We start from the raw sequence: 23,619 nt of genomic DNA, 5'->3' as shown, positions 1-23,619 counted from the left end.
CACTTTTCAATGGAACATTCCATGCAATCTAGTTTTGGCATATTGAATATTCACACTTTCTTAGGTGCTGTTTATTCATGCTAAGGACACATATACCACAGACCCTATGTATCAACAAGACCCAACAAGTGCCACAGTCTCGATCGCCCCATCTCCTGTTGCTTCTAGTTTTAACTTTTCCCTTACTGGGTCCGCAGTAATTGACTTGCACTGTTGCGGGCCGGTTCCCTGCCATATATTGTGTCCTTATTGTATTCTGTAAGTTGTTGATCATTACATTGTAAAGTATTATCTGTTGGCAAAGCTAATAAAATAAAATAAAATAAATATCAGAGGAACCTTGGCCTGACCAAACTATTAGTTATCTCTAGAATATTTCTATCTCTATTCTCGACACTGGAATATCGAGAGAAAAAATTTTACAAGGAAATCCTCATTTACATTATGCAGGAGTTGTCACCAATAATTTGCCGCAAATTTCTTAATTTAACTTAACTACAATAAGAAGTATATTGAAAACAGTGGCGATATTTTTCTGTTGATATGAATCCAGCTGGTATGAGCAGAAGACTTGTATACACTACTCAGAATCAAGCCATTAAGGTGAGATTCTGAGTGGTGTGAACATGTCTTATGCTATATATTATCACGTTAAGCCAAGTTAATCAAATGACCTTGAACTTATGATTTAAATAAGGATTAAAATGTAAATACATTTACATATATTAATGACATTTATTTATTTATTATTTGCCAAGAAGGAAGAATACAATGTCATATTATTACAAGGTACACGAAATAACCTGTACATTAAAATATAAGAAAAGAAATATAAAATTGTCCCTTCCATTCAAAGGCCAGGTTATCAAGTACACAAAAATGGGCTATTGTCAAATTGTGACTTAAAAATGCACTCTTTGTTGGGAGGTTTCTTTTACAGGTCACAGGTCACAACTAGAGGTCACTATGATACATGTAATTGTATACAAACAAGCTAAACAGGGTCTCCCAGCTCTAAACTCCATACTGACAAAGCTCTATTCAGGCCTAGGGCACTCTAACCCTCTTGGTTATATACAATACACTGTACAGTTTCCTGTACTTGTGGCCTGTGTAACGTTTCCTGTAAAAACACCTGTCCATTCTCTGAACATTATGAGTTAGCAGTAGTATTTTATAAACGCTAAAAATCACCATACCTCAATTTCGCCTTTGAGACCATTGAGATCTTCTCTTGCTGATTCGTTCAAAAATTTGCCAAGCTCTTTGACCCAGGCTCTTGCATTGGCCTGAATAGTCGTAGCCAGGGGATCAAGATTGAGGCGGACAAAATCCACATCTTTTATCATGATCTGGTTCCCAACCTGGCAAAAAAACAGAAAAAAAGAGCCTTTGAGATATGGTTGTTGTTGGTAATTCAATTCTAGGGGTTGCTTCTTTCAAGTAATTTTCAAATTGACCACAACTATTTCAAACTGCATGGTGACTGGAATAACGTTGGAGTTGTTGTTGATGATGGTAACTTTTACTTTGTTTTGTTTGAACACTTGTTATTCACTTTCTGATCAGTATGTTGCTTATCAGTAAAACAAGGGGATTCATTTTTTAAAGTTACAGAATTTTCCATTCCCTTGGTTCAACCCATGATTCACATAAACATAGGTTAATCACTCTTAATAATCTACAGCACTGAGCAGGCCTTTATTTAGCACCACAACGTAGTTCTAACTTTCAAGTCTGTCTCCTACGATACGGCCATATTGTAAATCAATGGGGCAGATCTGGTGGTTTATTAAATCACCGTTTCCACAAATGGAAACTAAATGGGAGGTGGGGGGTATGCCTCAGAATTTTTGGTGGGGGGTGTGCAGCTTGGTTCTGCAAACACTGGCCCTATTTCAGAATCCATGCCGTTTTAAGACTTTCAGATCAAAACAGTTAAAATCTATAACCCATTTCAGACCAAAACAGCTCAAAAACCATACCCTTTGGTGCTGCACATACCTTTATAGCTTATACAGGGGAGTTCCTCCCCCCCCCCCCCCCCTATCCTAGTAGCACCCTTGGAAAGGTTAGGGAAATATTTTCCCCACCTTTCACAGTGTGCAGTGGGAATTACGTGGCATGACTCTTGTTAAAAGACGGAATATATACAGAGTATTCCTCACCTCAAGGACAAGATTTGAGTAGAACTGAAGCTTTTCATCATATGCAATACATGTTGGCTTCTTCTGTGCAAACTTTTCCACCATGTTACTCTAGCAAGGTCAAAAGCAATGGATTAATACAGTGGAAACCTTATCTTAATCTGGCCATGAAAAGACACTGGATTGCTAGCACATACTCTTTGTCTATTGGAAAAACTTGTGGTTGTACTCAGCTTTAATTAAATGCAACTGACATTTTGCATGTTTTACTGCTGTCAGGCATGGTGACAACCAGCTGACAAAAAACACAGAAACTGACAGTGGATCGAAATCTGCTAATCACAGTGCACAAACATGACCCTGTTGAACTGTTCTTAGAGGTTGGCTGCAGTGATTGATGGCAGTGAAAAGCATAACACTTGATTGTTTCTTAAACTTCAGAGTCTGCATGTTATTGTAAGGTACAGTAATACAGTACCACGAAATACACTTATTAATAATTAACTACGCCAAAATGTCAATTTACCAACCTTATCTAGCTTCCACAGTGTTCTGTACCTCCGCCAGCGCGTCAGATACTTGTTGAGCATCCCCAGGGTGTTTTGTACGCTCTTGGACAATGTTGTCACCATGTCTATGATGGCTGGATTGGCAGAGATGTCGGTAAAGAAACTAAACACCACCGGTTCATCTTCACCTTCAGCATGCTGAGGAGGAGTCTCTATGCATGTGCCGTTCATCCAGCGGACAAACAGCCTTGTTCTGTGGCAGAGAAACGACTGTAAACACTATGCCAAGTACACTATAAAATGATAGCTCAGTTTACCCTTTTAAAGCCCTAACTGTGATCAGCATCAAATTTCTCCTTGTAATAACAATGCTTATTCGACACCTGAGGTCATGAGAATTAAGGATATGATCACTCAAGGTGAATTTTATTGATATTTTAATAACTTCTCCCCAGTACTTTTATAGAGTATGGCGACAAGATAGGGGAATTTGTTATCGTACACAAAAACAATAATTATTAAGAAAAATTGCTAGATTTCGCTGTTTTTACTTTGCAAGAACAATAAGAAGACAATTTAATGGATGCCATGTCTTGGGTATGGGATAATTGCTCATATACAATGGCCGCTAAGCCAATCAAATCCCTCAAAATTGCATTAGACAATGATCCAATTTGTAATAATGGCTCATATTCCATATGGGGGGGGGGGGAGCAAGGATGATGCAGTGGTGAGAGCACTCGTCTCCCACCAATGTGGCCAGAGTTTGATTCCCAGTCTCTGCGTCATATGTGGGTTGAGTTTGTTTGTTCTCCGAGTACCCCGGTTTTCCTCTCTCCACTAAAACCAACATTTCCAAATCCCAATTCTACCTGGAAACAGTGAAGAGAAGAGCCCATCCATGGATTCCACTGAAATTCACATTATTTTATTTATTTATTTATTTATTTATTTATTATAAGGCCACTAAGCCAATCAAAACCATGGAATTGCATTATGAATAATCTAATTATTATTCAGTTTCATAATGACACTTATTGTTTTGAAATGCATAGTCCCAGAAAAAAATCCATACTCACCCCATGGAAGGCCATCAGAAATTCCTAGGGGGAGGGGGGTCTTAAGAGTCAAAATTTTAAAAGCAAAGAAGCTAAATAGGAATTTCCTGGGGAAGGGGGAAGGATACTTTCTGGAACTGCATAATGCACTGGAAAGCTACACTGGAAAACATGCATGCCTGCAGCCTTACCCCTCCACCATATCTCTAATAGACTGCATGATAAGCTTGTAGATCTCATTTGCAGGGGGAGACAAGACAATCTCTGGTGCAGATAGAACTGTTTCTATCTGGAACAATGGCTGACGAGCATGAAGCTGTCGGTTAAACTGCTGCAAGTTCTTGGTCACCATCTGAAAACAGCCAAGAAACCGGAAATCAGGTAGAGTGACAACAGACGATGAGTTAGTAGGAAAGTGTTTCTCCCTATGACTAAACTTGCCACTTCCTTACAGCTTTCCAACAGAACAAAACACAGTTGAGGATTTGTTTTTCTCATAATAATAATAATAATAATAATAATAATAATAATAATAATAATAATAAAATCTTTCTTTATCATAATATTCCAAGCAAAATTGATATTTACAAGTTAAAAGTACTAAGAAAAAAGAGCTATTAAAACCTATTTACAATTCAATATTTAAAATTCATTTCGATTAAAAAAAGCGACTATTTCCAAGCACAACAGAGCTATTTTCAAGCACAATTTTTTAATAATAGTAAGACTAAAATTTTGATGAAATAAAAAAAGTTGTTAAAAAGATCCTAAAATACTAATTTACAACGTCACGTCATCATTCACTTTCTAAAATTAGTGGAGACACGCTTGGCTAGCGTTTAAGCGGCAGTCATCAATGAAATCCCCAAATGGAATTTTGTGAAAAGGTGTCCTGGAGCCTCTTACGCATGTGTGTACCGACCTTAAAATCTCAAAAGAAAGCAATGTTCTAATCCAAGTGATAGTAATGTGATAAGGTTCCTCATTCTTTTCTGAGAGCTTCTCGGCTAGGCATTTGAGAAAGCAATTGCAGTCGGCTCCCATCCCACCGTTGGTTCCAAAAACTAGGGGAGTGAAAGATCCCATTTCAACGTCCAGCACCCTCTGTTGGTACTTCCGCTTTTTCTCCTCTTCCTGCTCTTTAAAGATTGTCGATGTTGCTTTTCCCTGGTTACACTTGGAGTTAACATGCGTTACTCTGACATCGAAAAATTCTGTAACTCCTCGAGACCAAAAGCCCCCTGCCTTCGTGTCCAGTCTTGCCTCCGGACTTGTCACCGCGCTTCTGAGGTTGAATTGCTCATTGTCGAGAGGTTGTAGTTGTGGTTCGACTTCAACGTTGGTGCAAACCTTACCAAGAAAAGAGGTAAGTAGGTTGCGGACGCCATCATGTCTCTGCGCCACGAACCCTCCCTTTTTGCATGACAGGGCATGGCAGACGGTATACTTCTCCCCACAAACACACTTGCTTGGTAAATCAGACAGGGGAAAATTATACCTTAAACGCAGAGAGTCTCTGAATTCTTGTTTATTCAGCACTAAGCCTTGATCGACAAGAGGTACTGCGGTAAGCCACGAGCTCGCACCCCTGTCTCTCGATTGGTTAACTGACCGCAGCAGATCCGAGGGTAGAGTGGAATCAATACTGTCCATTCTCGATTTCACCGACGCAATTTTTGAAGCTTGATGTTGTCTTTTTAACTCCTCCGTGGACCTCTCGCCTGCCACCATGAAAGTGCTCTGTTTGGTGATGGAATCTACGTGCGATGCTGTTATTGTCATAGAAGCAGCAAACTGCTGTGGAGCTTCAAACCGTAAGTCAGGTACGCCAAGCCCTCCTTGAGCGGGTGTCAAAGTTAAAAGCTGACGCAGATTGCTAGGGAGGGGCTCCGTTTGACCGAATAGTGTTGGGAGGAGTAAGTCGTCAATCGCCTCTTGAATAGGGTCAACGTAATCTTCAAACGACTCTATTGTGCGCATGATAATAATAATAATAATAATAATAATAATTATTATTATTATTATTATTATTATTATAATTATTATTATTAGCTTTACTTTCATTTGTAAAGAAATGCACAACACATTCAAGACAACAAGTTTTATTCTTAGCTTTTGCGTACAGACAGAATTCCATTCCAGGGTTCACAACTCGTCTACATCAACACTGTATTTTTGTTCTACAAATTCTTTTTAAAGGTCACCTGAGGCCTTCTTATCAATTTTGCTGTATAGCTGTACTATTCTGGTTATGAAATTATCTCTTGGTTTGGAACAAAAAACAAGATGTGTTATAATTTGGAAGCTCCACAGGTACAAAAATGGCATAACGTGCATACTTTATACTCTCAAGAGGAATGCCAAATAAACAATTTCAGTGAAATTTACATGCACAAGCTACTGTACAATTTTATGAAAAAATTACTTGACATTTTCATTGCTTACATTGGTGAGTGCTTCATAAACAGCATTTTCCCAATAGGCATAGTATGGCTGCAGTTTGGTTGATCTACCAGTGTTGGTATGAACCACAAGTCCTTCCATCTTTGTCAGCAGTGGTCCAATTGCTCGGTATTTCCTGGCCAAGTTGTCAAGCTCAAGAGCACGTGCCTTCTCAAGGTATTCAAAGAACTCCTGGATAAAAGAAGAGATTTAAAGTATCAGAAAATCTAATAAAAGGAAAAGCCTTGCCCTGGAGATAATTAGCTTGATGCACTACCTTCTCCATGCATACTTATTTAATAATGGTAACCATAATGATATTATGTAACCAAATGTTGTGGTAAAAGAACTGATGCAGAACAGATGGTCATAATATCTTGGCTGCTATCAACCGAATAGCGTCTTTCCGATTTTCAATGTCTTACTAAAAATAGCGTGATACTATCCCTTTAAGTCATATAATATGTGATATCACAGTACAGGTTCTAGCATTCAGGTCTGTATATTCAGCCATTATTATTATTATTATTATTATTATTATTATTATTGTTGTTGTTGTTGGTGTTGTTGTAGTTGTTGTTGTTGTTGTTGTTGTTGTTGTTGTTGTTATTATTATTATTATTATTATTATTATTATTATTATTATTGTTATTATCCTGAAGTGTGATAATTCAAACAAAAGCAGTATTTGGTCCTGTTTACAAAGCAAATACAGTGAACTCCCTTAATTGCCGACACCTCCGGGACTGTGAGTTAGTTAACTAGAATTTTTTTTATAAATTTTGTTTGTTTGTTTATTGTTTTTATTGACAAATTTCTGCTTTGTCAAGGCTCACTGACAACAAAAACAATAGATAGGACAGACCTTTGCATCTGGAAGTATTCCTCCTATCTTTGGCGGAGGCTGTTTAAACAAGACTGTGTTCTCAATCATCTCCAGACGGCTGTTGATATCCTTGGCATTCTTCTGAATTTGATTCACAAGTGATTCAAACTTGCTGATAGCCTGTTGATGTATGCAAAACATGAATTAGTTTGGAGGTAAACTTTCTTCAGCTTTTTATAACAATAAGTTAACGCCTATGTCGCAAATGGAGGTTGGGTGCCCAGAAGCCAGGGGCTGGTACCGCCAACCCAAACCCAGGTAGGTAGAACACCCCATAAGCCTATCCTACCCACAACCCAGCCATGAGCCCCGCCCGCAACCCAGCCCCAACCCTAGAAACCCTCACACTAAGACTAGAAGCTCAGTGGAAAAATAATAAGTATATAAGACAACGAACTAACCCTAACCCTAACCAACCCCCAACACTAACACCAATCCCAAACAATAACAACCTAACACTACTGGGAGGGAAGGGAGGGAAAGAAAGCCCAACAAAACACGATAAACTAACCACACCACGAAAAATGCTGAGTAGAGTAAATTTCTGAGCATGTGCAAAGGAGCACGCCTAAACCGCAAGAGAATACCACTGGCCACGCAACTGCCTGCAGACCTGAACCAGGCCCAAACAGTAATGTAACAACAAATGCTCAAACGCTAATGTGCCACCAGTGCCCAAACTATACGCCAATAAACGCTAACGCCACGCTACGCCACACCACCAAGGAGCAAACTTGCTCCAAATCGTTAACTAAGTTAAACTACATTTAACCCTATTAAATTATCTGAACCACCAACAGGAGTCAAACCCACATACAGTAATTACAGCTTAAGATTGCAATTCATCATATTATAAATGTGAACTGTCATCGCTAATAACTAGCAAATTAGGAGGTTTGAATAATCTGTATTCTCCAGAACTAACAGCTGCAAGTCTACCAAAATTTACAATCTTGCCAGTGGGTTTGGAAGAGTTGTCAGTGAAATCTATTTTTAGGACAAAAATTGAATGTGAGGTTCTTAGGGAGAGTCACTCTTAATACCTACTTAAGACATTACATCTTTTCATGTACCTGTCCACATCGTGTAATATAGTCACTGATTCCTAGTGAGTTCCAATTTAATCTCTTTGCTCCTGGTTTAAGAACTCGTTTTAATTCCTTGATGTGGTCTTCAAGAAGCTGGGTCTGCAAAGAACAAAAACAACAGGATAGATATACTGTACCACATAATTCTCTAGACATTTTGGTATAAAAGGGGTCTGGCAAACCATCCTTAATATACCTCCATACATGTAATTGTCAATCACCCACTAGTACAGTGCATTAGCAACTGATAATCAACATCTTTTCTGAAACCATTACTTAGAGAACTTATTTAATTTATAGAGGAAAGTTCAACCAACTGCCTTGCATGCTTAAGCGGAAGGTGGGTGCATGGGATACCCAGGGGCTTCCATTGTGGCCAGCCAGTCCCTCGTGGCCCCTCATGGGCCGCTTGATCACTAAGCTTGTGGTGGTTAACTTAGTTAAATTACATTTAACCAAATAATACAGTCGAACCTCTTTATTACAGACACCAAGGGGACAGGGATAAGTGTCTGCATTATAGAGGTGTCCGTTTTAGAGAGGTAGGCTTTATATGGATTTCGGTCTCTCAGGGACCAAGAAAACTGTCCGTAATAGAGAGGTGTCCATATTATAGAGGTGTCCATAAGGAGAGGTTCCACTGTACTGTGTTATTTTGATGATACAATATTTTGGCTTTAAAGCATTAACTTACTGGTAAGTTGAGATGTTATGGCACATCATAACAGCTTACTGTGAGACATTGAAATATCACAAGGTTCCATCGCTTATCTTTTTGTTTTGGGTTGTGATCTTGTTAACCATTCCTCCAATACTTATACAGCTTGTTATATTATTTAATTATGACAAAGACACAAAAATTACTGGCAAGGATAGTAGTTGATCACTGCAATTCAATTAAGCCTGAATTTTTCCAGGATTTTCTTCCATCTGCAGTTCACATACATAAATTTCATATTATCCATTTCACTTCCAAACTCAGCCTTGCGGCAAAATCTCAATAATTATTATTAACCAACAGTTACTGAATTACATTTCATTTTCTCAAAGCTTTGAATGACGACTGGATAATCAGCAAATTACAGTGTGCTTATTATACAGTTCACCTCGGCCTCTAATCCCTCACCTAAATGGAAAGATTTGGACAACAATGACTCCTGATGAACGTGTACAGTAGTTCCAGAAAAAAATCCATACCCACCACATGGAAGGTCTTTGGAAATTTCAAGTGGAAGGGAGGTCTTAAAAGTCAAAATTAATTCTTAGAATAAGCAAAGTATAAACTCAAGTTAAACTGGAAATTCCTAGGGGGGTGGGGGGGGGGGGGAGGGAGGGGCCTAAAACTAAAAACCTTCTGTGGTGGGAGTACGGATACTTTCTGGAACTGCACAACATACAGCTTATTAGACTTTTTTTACAATACATTAATGTTCATACCTCTGCAACATTAAGGCTTCCAAGAACAGTGTGATATCGATCCAACATCAGTCTCAGGCCATCCACATATTTAATGTACTTTTCTTCCTGGATCAAAAAGTAAAATCAAACAGTTTAGACTTTCATGGAAAGTACTAAACTTTCCATTGCAAATGTCTTTATATTGGTTATTGTTATTTCTGCAATGTTAATGAATGAATTGTGGTAGTTAAACCCAAGGGAAAAAATCCTCAAAAAGAAAATGAAAAGCTCATGCTACTTGTTCGCATGCCATAACACAAATGCAGGGTTACCCCACACTTAAGGCCCATAAGTTAAGGCTTGCCTTTATTTGCCCATAGTATTCTATACAGTGTTTTTGGATTTAAAGACTCACCTGCACCTTGTTGACTGAAAATTTTGCCTTTAACAAAAATTTGGAAGGGTATCCATAAATACACATACCATGAAAACAACACAATAATACACTGTACCCACATAAATGCTTCAATTCACCAAATTACATTGTAACCCATTTTACAATTATATTGTTGTGTGCTTTAGAATGGAAGTGAGGATGACGTTGACTTTGTTTTGATACGGATCTCATGGCTTTTGACATGTAAACAGTAAAATCTTGGACAAAACTGTTGAGAAACTTTTTGTTGACTAACAAATTAACCAGTGGCCTAAAAGGGTTTAAGACATTAGAGTAGAAGTTGTGGTAAAAATATTACTATAAGAAACAAACAAAAAAAAACCAGTTGTTTAATTAATTGACATCCTACCTGTAAAGCAACATTCCTGGCAAGTTCAGGAACTTGGAAGCCAAGCTGTTCCAGATATTTTGTCTCATTAATGATCATTCCTAACTCTGGGGCAAAATCTGCCACATATTGTAAGTTGGGGTGCGAGGCTGAAATGAAAGACAACAACATCAACTCCAACACAGTGTTAATAAATTAAAAATACATATTATTTTGATACCCATCACAAGTAAATGTTAAAATATTAACAGAAAGTTGAGCAATCTGTACACTAAGGGTCTGAGGTGAGATTTACAGAGGAGTTTGTGATTAGAGTATAGACAGACAAATGACGTCATTGAGTGGTGTGACTAGTGCACATGATCAAGGTCTAGAGTCCAGCCAGAGTGACTGTTCAACAAAGTTTTGCAAACTGTTTTGGTGAGCAGCAGACAAACAAAGGCCAATCTTTGCAGGAGAGTAAAACTGTCTGATGAAAAATCTGAGAACGGCAGGTGCACGCTAAGTGACCTCAACCAGGTTAAAAAAGCTAGAACTTTGTTGTGAAGTGAAAACTGATTATTTGTCCATCTAGGCAAATACATGTATGTCACTGATAGAAATCCAAGTCCAAATTCAAGAATTTGGGGAGCAAGCTTTTTTCAGGAGAGGAGTTAATTTCGAAGGAGATAACAATCAGAATTGCATGGTGAATCAGTACATGTGGAATGAATAATTATTGTGGAGTACACACGTTAAGTTCAATTTACAGCTAATCCAACCCATACTAGTAATGTTACAACTAACTTCAGAATCTGTAGATTAAATACAAAAGGTAAATTATTACCTTGAGACTGCACAGCCAGACTACCTGACGCATCTTCAGAGCTGGCGCCTTCGTCTGCAGCACTCCTGTGTGTCGTTGCAGAGCTGGTTGAGGGTTTTGTTAGAAGATTCTTCTTGAGGTAAATCAAGAGATTGGCTTCAACCTGTTCCCTCCATGCTTCATACTTTCTGTCTTCATATTCCTTCATTTGCCGTGCTACACCGAGATACTTTTTGCTTGCCTGTTAAAAGAAAAGGTGATGGACACGAATGAGACAGGAAAAACAACACCAAGCTCGATAAGCTGACCTATCTTTGATGAAAAAAAAACCTGGAAAGTTTAGTTCAGTCATTGAGTGTATTACTAAAGTTGAGAAATTTAGCACCATGTTTACTGCTTATGAGACCAGCAAAATATACAATGTCATGTAGCCATGTGATCATTATTTTGAATAATTTCGACCTTTCCCCAATTTTTGCTGGCTGTCAATGGTCAATTTCAATACTTTGAAATGCATGCTTAAAGGGGAAGTATCACGCAAATTTGCTGTCATTTCAAAACGCAAAAATGTTTGTCTGTCAGCAGAAACAACAAAGTAATTGTCAAGTTTGTTATAAATTATCACCCCAGCGCAATAAAACCGTTGATTAGTGCCTCTGCATGGCCAGAGACAGTGTAGGCTGGTATGGATTAAACGTGAAAAATGTTAGGCTAATGTTTTTCAAGTTCTCGCATTTTTGTTTCGAAAATACGCTAGAACAGATCACGAGTTGTTCCTTTCAAGAATTGGGTTGATTTCTTTCCTCTTGGCATTCTAGAATTATTTGGCAGCTGATTGAAGGTCTTATTTCATCATTTTTAACATTTAAGGTATCAAAAAACCCATGATACTCCCCCTTTAAGGTGTTTTAGATGTTCACTACAATGTACATGTATGTGGCAGGGATTTTTGCAGTAATGTGATGCAGAAAAAATTATGTGTAAACATGAACACTGTAAAACATGATTGTCACATACATGTACACAATCCTGTAGAAGCAGTACTGGTACTTAACTAATGTTTCACAGTCTCTAAATTCACAAGCAATTAAATGTAAGGTTTCTGTTTTCAATACAATCTCTGTTCTGCAAAATACCCCCACTATGAAGTTTACTACTAACACATTTCCTAGTTCACATCAGTTAAGTCATACCAGCTTTCCTTGCTCTGAATTCAACATGTCCTCCATCTCTTGAAATCTCAGGATGGTGTGTTTAATGCGCAGGAAAAGGGAACGTTCCCAGCTAATGGCTCCAGCAACAGGAGGTTGATTCTTGAAAATTGGAGGTTTGTCAGCATTGGCTTTGAAAAGTGTATGCATAGCATCCACCTGACAATAAATAAAGCAACATCTTATTAGCACTAACACACTGTATTGCTCAACAAATATAAATGAAATTTATTATGAAAGAAATGTAATGTTAAGTTTCAAGCCAGCTGTCCAATTATTACTAAGTTCAGATGCTCTACCACTGAGTTACAAGAGACGTGTTGCAGCTATATTCATTTGGTAGGGTTTGAACGTCAAGATGTGGGCGTATGTCATCAGTAATCGAAAGGTCGTAGGTTCAACTCCATTGGGAGATTTTGGATTTCAAAACATATGTCAAAAACGTGACAAAAAAAATTACCTATAGTGATAACAGTACTTAAACCCTACTAAGGCTAGTTAATTTACAGTTGAACAACCAAAAAGATAAATACACCTATACACGTAAATGGACATCAGGTTTCAATTCCAACATCCCTGTGGAAAGCAGTTGGATTTCATACCTCTTTCCCAAACTGTACCAAGATATCATTAAACTTCTTCATCATTTGTGAGTTGATAGCTTCACGAGATCTTATGTGTCTAAAATTCAACAGCATGTCAAAGGCTCCCTCGGCAGATCGCAGAGTCTTGAATGAGTCATCAATGAAGTGTCTGGCTTCATTTTCAATGGCAGTGACTTCTCTGTGAAACCAGTCCATTACATTGCGCCAGCTTGCGGCATGCCTGAGACTGAAGGCATCAAATCCAACCTTGAAAAATGGAATAATGCAGACATGTGTCAATCAGCACAATGTGAACATCAAGTGATTAGTACTGAAGAAATAGTTTAGTACCATGAATAAGCAGGGGCAGCTACTGGCACTTCAAACTGTGTTCAAAAGGGCACTTCAGTTTTGTGAGTTTTCAAAAGTGATGGTACTTATTTCAATATCTAATTTGCGTTCCACAAAACTTTTGATGTAATAGAACAAACCCGAGGAGGAGTGTTTCTTCCAATTTCTAAACACCGAGAAGTAGGTTGGAAAAACGAGGCACAGCCAAGTTTTTTTAACCATGAACTTCGAGGTGTTTGGAAATAGGAGGAAACCCTCTTTCCCGTGTTTCATATAGCTTCTCAAACTATTGATAATTCTTGGAGAAATTTGAAGCAAAAGTTCACAAAATTTTATGATAATTAAGATCACATTTCCAAACCTCCTTCACGGTAGTGATCTCTTTTGTTTTCTCTTCATGAATCATTAATGAGTTTGAGAAGAACTCTTTCCACAATTTGTTCAGAATTTCCGATTAAGTACATGTACATTTCAAACTCAGAAAATTCACTCCATACAACAGTTAGTGTTTTAATAAACATCAATCAAAATGCGAACTTCAAGATGAAGTTGTGAATTTCACTTCTCAAACTAAATAGCTGAACTTCAAGATCCTAGTTGGATTTTAAATTTTCAGTTTAACTCTGATTCAGTAGAGCATTTTCTTCCCTCCCACCCTGCAGAAGTGATTTTTCACAGTCCCCACAACCCATCTTGTAGATTAGATAGGTTAATAAAATTATGGATAACTTGTCTGGAACTACAAAATATATGAAAACATTCAAGAAGATAAAGAGACCCTACATTATATGCTGTGCATGGTTTAAACAATTTTTTGGTGAGAAACTTTTCAAACCTGCAGTTAAATTAATATTTTTTATTTTCCTTTGTGCAGTATTCATTACAGTTTAATTATCTTAATCTGAGACAAGGGGAAATAAAAATCAAACTGGCTTGAACATTTTTAAGCTAAACAGTTTTGAACCACAACATACAGTAATTATATTAACTTACATTTTCAATGGGTTTCACAAGCCCATCAACCCTCTTCAGCACATCCTCAATTCGCTTGGGATCTCCAGTCACAGCTTTCAGTTCTGGTCCAAAGATATTATAGAACTCTTCCATTACAGTTGCTACCTCCTTCAAATCCTCGCATATAGAGGCCATGTGATCTGTCCTCTCAAACAAACGTTTTCTATCAAACTCCCACCTGGCGTCTCGACCTGAGGCTTCGATCTTGGCTCGCACATCAAAGTAAGACTCCTTCCATGTTTCCAATGTGGTCTTTGCCTCGGTCGTCTTTTGTTTCATCAGGTACGGTGGCTCTCTAAAAAACACACAATTATGGCAATAGGTTAATTCAATTTTAAATCTTTGTTCAATCAAGCATACTGATGAATGCAAAGAAAGGGGGACATCAGTTACAGTTGTAACCTCTAACCAAGATGTTGTTAGGTTTCTTGCAATTCCACAGGTATTTGATCATTTCATTCACTGCAGGCGCTGCATGTTATGGTTTTAATCTGTTTTTGGTCTGTAATTTTACAAACCAGTATTTTACTTTCTCAAAGTAATCTGAGACAAAGGAATCTAAAAGTAAAACAGAAACCAAACCATACAACCCAGAGTGGACTGAAATGGGTGTGGAATAAGATGTCTTCCCTAAGCTGGACACAAATTATGGAACCATTAGCCCTGACCCCCACCCCCTCCTCTTAGACCCCTTCCCAAGTACTCATGCTCTTTTAATTCAAGTTTTATGTATACAGTTCTCTCATTCTTGGCTTGTACATGTACTTTAGCTGATCAACAAAGCAACATATGCAGAATGTCAAAATGTACGCTCCAGTCTCTCTCGGAATTGCATAGAACGCCTGACACAAAAACTACTCGTGAACATGTGGTCTGAAATGCCTGCCACATGCTCATTTCAAGCTAGTAAGCACATCTATTTTTTTAAATTGACTTTCATTATTGCCTGCTGTTTTGGAACTACTTATACATGAGGTAACTTTTTTTTGCGTCAGTATGACTCCATGATAATTTCATTTTGTGTCAGAATAGAATATTCCGCAGCAATGACGCAAAAACGCGGCCTAGATTGAACACTGAACAAGCTAATTAGAGTTTGAAAAAATCACTTTTAAATGAGAGTATGGACAGGAGATTTCCTTTTGGTTATGACTTGCTATTTTCCAAGTTTGGTACCAGCTTTTGTAATTAGGTTAATTACAGCTAGCCCTGTTAACCTGGCCAACCCACATAAAGCCTTGACTACAAAAATAATCAATGCCAAGCACTTTTTCCTTATGAATGGCAGGATATCCAGTACCTACCATCCTGGCCAATATTTTCTGGGATAGGTACAAAAATACCGTTTGCAGTGTACATTTGTGTTCTGGACATCTATAACCAGTCGCCTTAAGCAGGGTGCTGCTGTCATTGCAAATGTTTGGAAGCCCCCCTCCCCCAAGCAACGTTGACATCCACTGAAATGACATTCAGACTGTACATAAACACGTACAGCAACATGATAACATTGCATGGGGGTGTGGAGGAATTTCATGTTGAGTTTTGGAAATTGTCCCAACATTTTTTGCCAGGATAGTAGATGTCCTTCATTACCAGTGGCACATAAGGCCAAAAAGTACCCAGCAGTTTAAACATCACATTATCAGACTGTGTGCACTGAAAACTGCATGTTAACTGCCACAATTTTTGCACAGCATAAAGCAACTGGTGAATGAAACACTTACTTAAATATAGTGCGAACATTGACAATCTTTGAGACTCTTTCACTGAGTTCCCAGGCAATCCTTTCCATCAAAGGCACCATCCTTTCATCTCTGTTATAATGCCGAGAAATAATCCACACCATTCTCAAAGCATTCATCATTGAAGGTATCGTCTCCAGTACAATGTTGAAACTAGCGCCATGCGCCAGATTCTTAAAATGCCGTTCAAGAGTGGACAGAAATCTAACATTGTCCTTGGCTTCGGTGTAATATTTTGTGAGCTCTGCTCTGTGATACTCAAAGCTGGCAAGACTTTCTGAATGGATGTTAGTCAAGATGGTGATCACTTTATTTACTGTTGGCAGTTTCAACTGTTCAGTGATCGCACTCAGAGTTGCATTTCTCTCTCTCCAGAAATCAATCTCAGCCAAAGGTCCATTTCCTTGTGGTGTCTTCTTCAACTGGACCTCCAGCGCAGAAGATATGGTCACTTCCCAGTTATGCAGTGTTTCCTCTAGCATAGATACCATCTCCGAATCTTTGGCCATTTCTACAATGTCATCACCCAGGATGACCTCCGGCATTTCAAGACGAATGTCACCTTCCAACTGGTGAATTGTCCGGCTGATATGTGACGCAAATTTCTGCATGTTCATTAAAAACTCATCGCGTAAGATCACCCTCGAGTGGCTTTCTTCTGAGCCATGTTCCTGTCCAGACTCACCGGTATGGACGCTGCTTCTTCGATGACTCCCACTATCAGATGAACTCTCATTTTTGTGGCCGTTGTGCGACAGAAGAGGCATGTAGACCAGTGTTAGTAAATGCTCCAGCATTTGCAATGACGGCCCATTTTGTGAGCCAAACTCGAACAGAGGAGGGAGGATTTCTTCTGCCTCTTCCAGTGTTGACGGCAGTGGGATGGGACCAGTGGTATTCCGTACAAAATAAAAGGCATTCTCATCAGCGAAGTCTTCAGGAAGGTGCTCATAACAAACATACATTACTGTCCTGATAACCTTCTGAATGATGATTTTCTGCAACAACAAAAACAAACATGAAAGAATGCTGTCTCATTAATTATTTTAACTTATATTACCATCATAACTTTTTAATTATGTATAAATAATATAATGAGATTATTGTGCACTTCCAGAAAAAATCCATACCCACCCCAAGGAAGGTCATTGGAAATTCCAAGAGGGAGGGGGTCTTAAAAAGCTAAAATTTTAGAAGCAAAGTATGAAGCTAAACTGGAATTTCCTGGGTGGAGGGGGGGGGGGGGCAAAACAAAAAACCTTCCATGGGGGGAGTATGGATATTTTCTGGAACTGCACATTGACAATGGACTGCTCAGTTAGAATGGCTTCATATTTTCTCACAGTTATGCATTAATTTTGTATTTCTAAACTTGCAAAAAGGCCCATCTTTGTTAGACAAGATCATACAATAGGTGGTTTCCACCTCACACATCGTCACGCAAGTGAGACAATAAAATCCTCAACCATTCAATAGATAAAGTCAAAAAATTGATATGTTGTAGAAGAGTGATACATAAACAACGTGTGAAAGCCACGGTGCTGTGCAATATCTCCTAATCAAGTTATTCCAGAAAATGTACCACGGAAAATTACAGACTTTAGTATGGGACGCCATGTTGGTGCTCCGTCTGATGGGCACCAACATGGCGGCCGGAAACCAGCAAAAACATCTGGAGTTTACCTTGGCTATTTCAAAGCCTTTCTTCTCTCTGCTGAACTTTCACACATTGACATTAACGCTTCTATAACATGTTAGCTGATAAGACCAAAAAAAAAAACACGAGGCGAATCGATGTTTTCATGTACGTGACATGTTTAGAGCAGCAATCCTTCTGTCACGCACTGCGCAAAAATCTAAAATTCAAACTGCTCTATTTTCAAAACAAAGAATGCTATCCTGCTGAAAACAAGCAAGCCCATGGAAATTTAGATTTTCTTATATATATATGTGATGAAGATAAAAACCCAAAATTGTGTTTAGTTATGAATTTCAGTTTTTTATGACATCGTTTGAAAACCAAGAATATGAAGGTTATGGGGTTGTGTACATCACAAAGAGGAGACTTACTGTTCTGGGCAATGGAGGTGTGGATTGATGTTCCTCTCCTTCCTCTGCCGGCCCACCTTCCGCTCCCTCAGCAGGGGCTGCAACAGTCTCTTCACCAGTTTCAGGATTAGTTTGTGGTGCATCTGTAGCCTGGGAACCCTCCCTGACAGATGCTGTCTCTTCAGCAGCCCTGGAGCGTGCAGAAGGAACCCTCTCCATCACCAGATCATCTCCCTCAGCAACTGCTTCAGCACCATTTGTTGGTGTCTTTTCACCTTCTTCGTCACCACTAGCTGTTAGCTCTGGCAATTCTGGTTCTAAATGAATGGATATGAAACATGACTTTGAGCATATCATTTAGTGGTTATTATCCCAGTGTAATAACAACCAAACAATTTAGGAAACTATATCCAAGCCTTAATCCCAACTGGTTGAGGTTTTACCTCTTCAAATGTTCAATTGGTTGATAAAGTGAGCAAAGTTTATGTGATTACACAGTAAATTTCAGGGATTGTAAATTGTAATTTATTCAAGAACCCAAGACTTGATCAGCCTTTCAAAAGAAATCAAGACTCTCTGCTGGCTTCATAACAAACTCAAGTCACCAATACAGGTCTGTACAATTTAACTAAAATTTTGCGAGACGTGTACTTTCTGAAAAAAGCTGTTGTTCAAAATAATTAATGTAATATGTTTATGATTGAACCAACCTGTCCCATTATGGTAGAGCTTCTACAAAAGCAAAACCGTATGCTTGTCAAAATTAGACGCGAAATGACATTACGTTACATTTAAGCTTCATGTGCAGATTCAACTGCTTTAAGCATAAAAAAATACGTATACCACACAAATCACCGCATAAACTTCAATAATCCTATCTCAATGCAATTCCACAGTGACATCTTATCTTCTTTACAAGAACGTTAGTCAAATACAATCACAAAAACCGGGCTAGATTGTAGTTCTAGCCACTCATTAATCCCTAAAATAATAGAGATCACCTATTGTTTTCGCCAAAACACAAAATGGCGCCCGAAGGAAACCTTATCTTCTAGCTCGTAAACATACCTGCTTCAACCTCGATTTCCTCCTCTTCTTCCTTCAGCATGGAGTAAAATATCATGGTGCATCCCTCCTTTGGAGTTTCGTTGAGAAATTTAAGTATTTCGTTCTCATATTTCCCGTCTTCTCGGGTGAGCAAATCGTCGAAAACCTCTGGGTCTGTGATCCCAAGACCAAGATACATCTTGTTTCTCATCCATTCTATGCGAGTGTCATCCATATTGGTGGAATAAAGTTAAGTCTGGTGAATTAAATGGTGTTTGTGCTTCAAATAGTATCTGTTATTCCGCTCAAAGCCTCAAACTACTCGGCAGGCGATAGCTCCTTCTTGTCGTTATCGCCGCCATCTTTGTCTCTAGTCGTTGCTATAACAACATGAGGAAAAAAGTTTACCGCGCTTTTCCACCAATAAACATGCTTGCTCGGGGAGGTTCTGGGATTGGCCTCTGATTGGCCGCGATTTGTGACATTTCGTCATCAAATACTTCATCAAATACGAAGATGGAGTCTGGCGAATGCACGGGGGCTACAAGCTGGAATTTTCTCTTCAGGAGGGGATGGGAGGGTCTTCAAGATAAATTTCTAACTGGCTAAAGAAAACAAGACAGCTCGAAAATTCGAAAAATGTTTTTATTTAAGTAAAAACCAGTAGCGTCCGACTCAAATTTGGCGAGAAACAAATTGGCGTAAGAAGGAGCCATTCTGGTTCCCATAGTAGTTCCGTGAGTCTAGAAACTAGACATATTACTCATCATATAGACTGTAACTCTAAAAACGTTATTTAACCGCTGCCACAAACGATACATAGGACTGAGAAACAAAACGCCGACTTAAAGACCGTTTTAACGAACAGCGTAGACCAGTCGACAAACAAACAAACAGTTCCAAATCCAACACAGTTTCAGAACATTTTCTTTCTAACGACCATAACGCTTCTGATAGACTGTTCACAGTCCCCCTATTTTTCCGTGGGATTCTCGAGACCGGTACGCTTCGGTGGAATCGCCGCCATCTTGGTTTGTAAAAGCGAGTGCGATCTGGGAAGAGTGTCTAAACTACCGAGGGGAGCGGGAGTGGGTATTAGTATAGTGGCCGGGCCTTTTTTCAGGTATCCATTGTAACTGTTTTTAAACAGTTAAAAAATTGTAACGTATCTTGCCACAGGGTCAGTCTCAAACATACCCTGAAGAAGAAAGGCCGTGCCTTTCGAAATATTGGAAAATATACTTCCCTGACCGTGAAATCAGCCTTGTTTTTTTTTTTAGATTATTTACTTTTTATTTAAGGACGGTGCCTACTACAATTGAGAAGTATTTTTGTGCGGTTAATGACTGTGCGGGGAGAGCAGATCTTAGCAAGGGGTATTGAAATCCAAAAAGAAAATTGGGGGTAACCAAAACATTTTTTTAGAGATGATTAAGCAACAATTACAGTATTTCAGTTTCAACAGTTGCATGTCAATAAATAAGATATTTTAACAGGGAGCCCACGTCACAAAATGTGGTTTTCAGTGAGGCCCTGCATAAATCTAACGTAAGAATACAAAAAAAATTACAAATATAGCTATCTAAAAAATAAAAAGTAAAAAGGATAAGATCGATAAAAAAGTCTACATGTTTCTAATAAGACGTCTAAAAACTAAAAAATTGGAAATGTTCCTAATGCCGTCTGGGAGAGCGTTCCAGTCATCTACCGCATGACAAATAAAACGATGCTGTCCCCATGAGCGCTTTGATTGTGGTTTACAGATGTTATTACTAAAACGAGTGTTATAATCATGGATGTCTTTAAAATGATTAAAATTAAAATTCCAATCAATCAAACCATTCAAGGACTTAAAAACTAAAAATAGGCGATGAGATCTTCGCCTTTTTTCCAATGTATCCCAACCCAGTAGATCAAGGGCTTCTGTTGCTGATGAATGTTTTGGCATATTTAAAATTAATTTAGCTGCTTTATTCTGGAGTAATTGGATCTTGTTCATCAGTGTGGTGTTGGACTTGTCCCCCCAAGTTACATCAGCATAATCAAGGATTGGCAGCACCATGGCTTTTACAAAGAGTTCCCTTGTATCTCTTGGCAGGAGATGTTTTATTCTCTGTAGAACGCCAAGCCTCTGAGACACTTTGTTCTTGATGTAATCCACGTGATCAGTCCAAGACAGATTCTCATTGATAATTACGCCCAGATACTTGTCTGCTGTGGCCATTGATTCTGCGAAACACTTTACTTATTCTGAAGTCGATAGCACCTCACCTTTTTTCATTAAATGGTTATATTAACCGATAAACATCAACGAATCTCAATCAAGGACCTACTTTGTCGCAAACTGAAGCAATTTAATGCTCCAAAAACCGAATAAGCAACTTGCTGTGGTCAAGTCCGAAGAGTTGATCATGGCCAATTCCGAGAAACAGATGAAACTCAGAGCGACTTTCAAAAGAAATGCAGCTTTCATTTACACACACAAAACAATTCAATTTTAATGGACATTCAAATAATGAAAAGAGACACAAGCCTTCTATATCGTAAATTGAAAGGAATTTATTCGACGGCAAGAGAGGGACACAGAAATACAAAGGAAGCAATCCACTGAAAGATTCCTAGAAATAATCATGTTACGACTTCTTGTTTACCCGTGAAAGTTCTAGAAAAAGCAGTTTTCAAGTCGCGTCAGCGAAACCCTCAGTGTATAATTTCCATCGTCTTTACCAAATTCTCAGCATATATATGCTTTCCCTTTCTTGAAAGGATCTTAATCCTTGTGTTCTATACCAATCAGAATCCATCCATACTGCGCATATATTTTCCGTTGCTTATCCCAACAGCAACTCGAACGTTTCCAGTCATTTATTATTTAAAACATTGCAGAAGACTTCCGCCCGGATTTGTTTTCCCAGGAACCAATCAAATGCAAAGTAGCAAGGGGAAGCTATATTCAGGGAATAATAATAAGAATTTGGCCAAAATCCAGAAGCTTTTACGCGAAACCGAAAGCAAGGGGTTAACAAGCGAGTGAAACCGAAAGCAAGCGAGTGAAACCAAAAGCAAGGCGTTAGCAAGAAAACCGAGGAAAATATCGGTGAGTGAGTCCTCACTTCTTACTTTTGACATGAATCACCTAGTGTACATTGCTCTCTGATAATGTGGTGCAGCTTTTAAAAGCTTTTAACACTTGGAAGAAAATTTGCTTCTCGCTTCGAAACATGCTTCGCTTTGTTCTTGATCAATGTGTAAGTTTCCTTGTCATTGACGTCAAAATTGGGTGTGCAACCGTGTGTGCTTGAATGATCTCTTGGCAATGACTTGTCAGTTTAAGCAAAAATGAACCCGTGAGCCAAGCAAATAAGTCTCTTTTTGAAAAGTTATAAAACTTTCAAAGTACTCGAAGAGTTTGGAACAAAATTTCAGGCGAAGCTCTCGGCACTGAGCTGAAGAAAGAGCCGAATTAAATAAGCTTATTCGTTGTCTGTGCTCCTTGAACGGTTTTTACACTGAAAATGCACAGGGTTTCAGTTTAAACCGTTTTTAGTCTAGAGTTCACCTGAGCATAAGAATGTAGATGAGCGAACGAGAAGACAAAAAAGGAAAGCCACATGGTTTTATGATGTCAAACTCAAAGAGTTATGGTTGATAAAATTTTTTTACAGGTGGCATGCACTGAAATAATAAATTGATTTGGCGACGATTGCCATCAATAAAAGATGATCTCAGGCCCAGTGGCGATTTGAAAGCGTTGGGCTTTGCTAGAGCTCAGTAGAAAGTGAAAAAAGGGTGACTGCCTTTGGTTGCAAATTTTCAGTACGGGATACAGGAAATAAGTAGCAAATTTTATAACTGAAACGACTTACAAGACTTTCAAAGTACTCGAAGAGTTTGGAACAAAATTTCAGGCGAAGCTCTGCTGCGGCAGCTGAAGAAAGAGCGATTAATTATTCATTGTCCATGACTCTTGAACGAATTTTACATCGAAAATGCACAGGGCTTTTAACCATTTTCTAGAGTTCACCTGAGCATAAAAACGTAGATAAACGAACGAGAGGACAAAAGAGGAGAGTCACTTTGTTTTTTTCATGATATCAAGTTCATCGAGTTCAATTCTGGTTGATGAAATTGTTTTACAGTTTACAGGAGAAATCGTCTTAGCAACGATTATTATCAATAAACAGATGATCTCAGGCACTAAGCAGATCTAAGCAGTGGCGACTTAAAAATGATGGTCTTTGCTAGAGCTCGGTAGATAGTGAATAAAAGGTAACCGTCTTTGGTTGCAAATTTTACGGGATACAGGAAATAAGTAGCAAATTTTATGACTAAAACGGCAGTTTTTACGCGATACATGTTTCGATGTAAGTCTCATCTTAGTTAGTTTCCTGCTTTTAATGATATTTCTAACGTTCCCTAATGTTCCAAAAGATGCCGTCAGAGACCTCTGCTAGCAAGAAAATCCGTCATTACGATGCAAAAAATAGTGGACTACCTGCTAAA

At 38.5% G+C, this 23,619-nt stretch overlaps 2 protein-coding genes across 2 annotated transcripts in view; both read right to left on the bottom strand.

The window, feature by feature from the left end:
- LOC146482679 (dynein axonemal heavy chain 10-like) overlaps nt 1–19,476 on the bottom strand; it is a 65,426-nt gene extending 45,950 nt beyond the window's left edge. Inside the window, exons 1-16 of the mRNA XM_085106743.1 lie at nt 19,138–19,476; nt 18,091–18,386; nt 16,003–17,018; nt 14,258–14,573; nt 12,932–13,180; nt 12,312–12,488; nt 11,140–11,359; nt 10,335–10,462; nt 9,568–9,654; nt 8,116–8,229; nt 7,022–7,162; nt 6,160–6,348; nt 3,906–4,066; nt 2,678–2,909; nt 2,169–2,258; nt 1,200–1,364 (exon numbers count right to left, since the gene is read on the bottom strand). Coding sequence (XP_084962869.1) covers nt 1,200–1,364; nt 2,169–2,258; nt 2,678–2,909; nt 3,906–4,066; nt 6,160–6,348; nt 7,022–7,162; nt 8,116–8,229; nt 9,568–9,654; nt 10,335–10,462; nt 11,140–11,359; nt 12,312–12,488; nt 12,932–13,180; nt 14,258–14,573; nt 16,003–17,018; nt 18,091–18,386; nt 19,138–19,351 — 3,795 coding nt within the window. The 5' untranslated portion in view covers nt 19,352–19,476. The remainder of the gene's footprint in view (nt 1–1,199; nt 1,365–2,168; nt 2,259–2,677; nt 2,910–3,905; nt 4,067–6,159; nt 6,349–7,021; nt 7,163–8,115; nt 8,230–9,567; nt 9,655–10,334; nt 10,463–11,139; nt 11,360–12,311; nt 12,489–12,931; nt 13,181–14,257; nt 14,574–16,002; nt 17,019–18,090; nt 18,387–19,137) is intronic.
- On the bottom strand, nt 4,523–5,694 carry LOC146482680 (uncharacterized). Its single transcript, XM_085106724.1, has one exon. The coding sequence runs from the start codon at nt 5,692–5,694 to the stop codon at nt 4,528–4,530; it is 1,167 nt and encodes a 388-aa protein (XP_084962850.1). The 3' UTR covers nt 4,523–4,527.
- Nucleotides 19,477–23,619: the final 4,143 nt, after the last annotated feature.

Source organism: Pavona decussata, unplaced genomic scaffold (genome assembly GCF_977016875.1).
Source record: "Pavona decussata unplaced genomic scaffold, jaPavDecu1.1 SCAFFOLD_44, whole genome shotgun sequence".
In the NCBI taxonomy this organism is placed as follows: domain Eukaryota; kingdom Metazoa; phylum Cnidaria; class Anthozoa; order Scleractinia; family Agariciidae; genus Pavona; species Pavona decussata.
This window is presented reverse-complemented; position numbering and strand designations above follow the sequence as displayed.

What these genes read in the sequence shown, in the direction of transcription:
- LOC146482680 (XM_085106724.1), bottom strand. Translation starts at nt 5,694, where the DNA reads ATGCGCACAATAGAGTCGTTTGAAGATTACGTTGACCCTATTCAAGAG.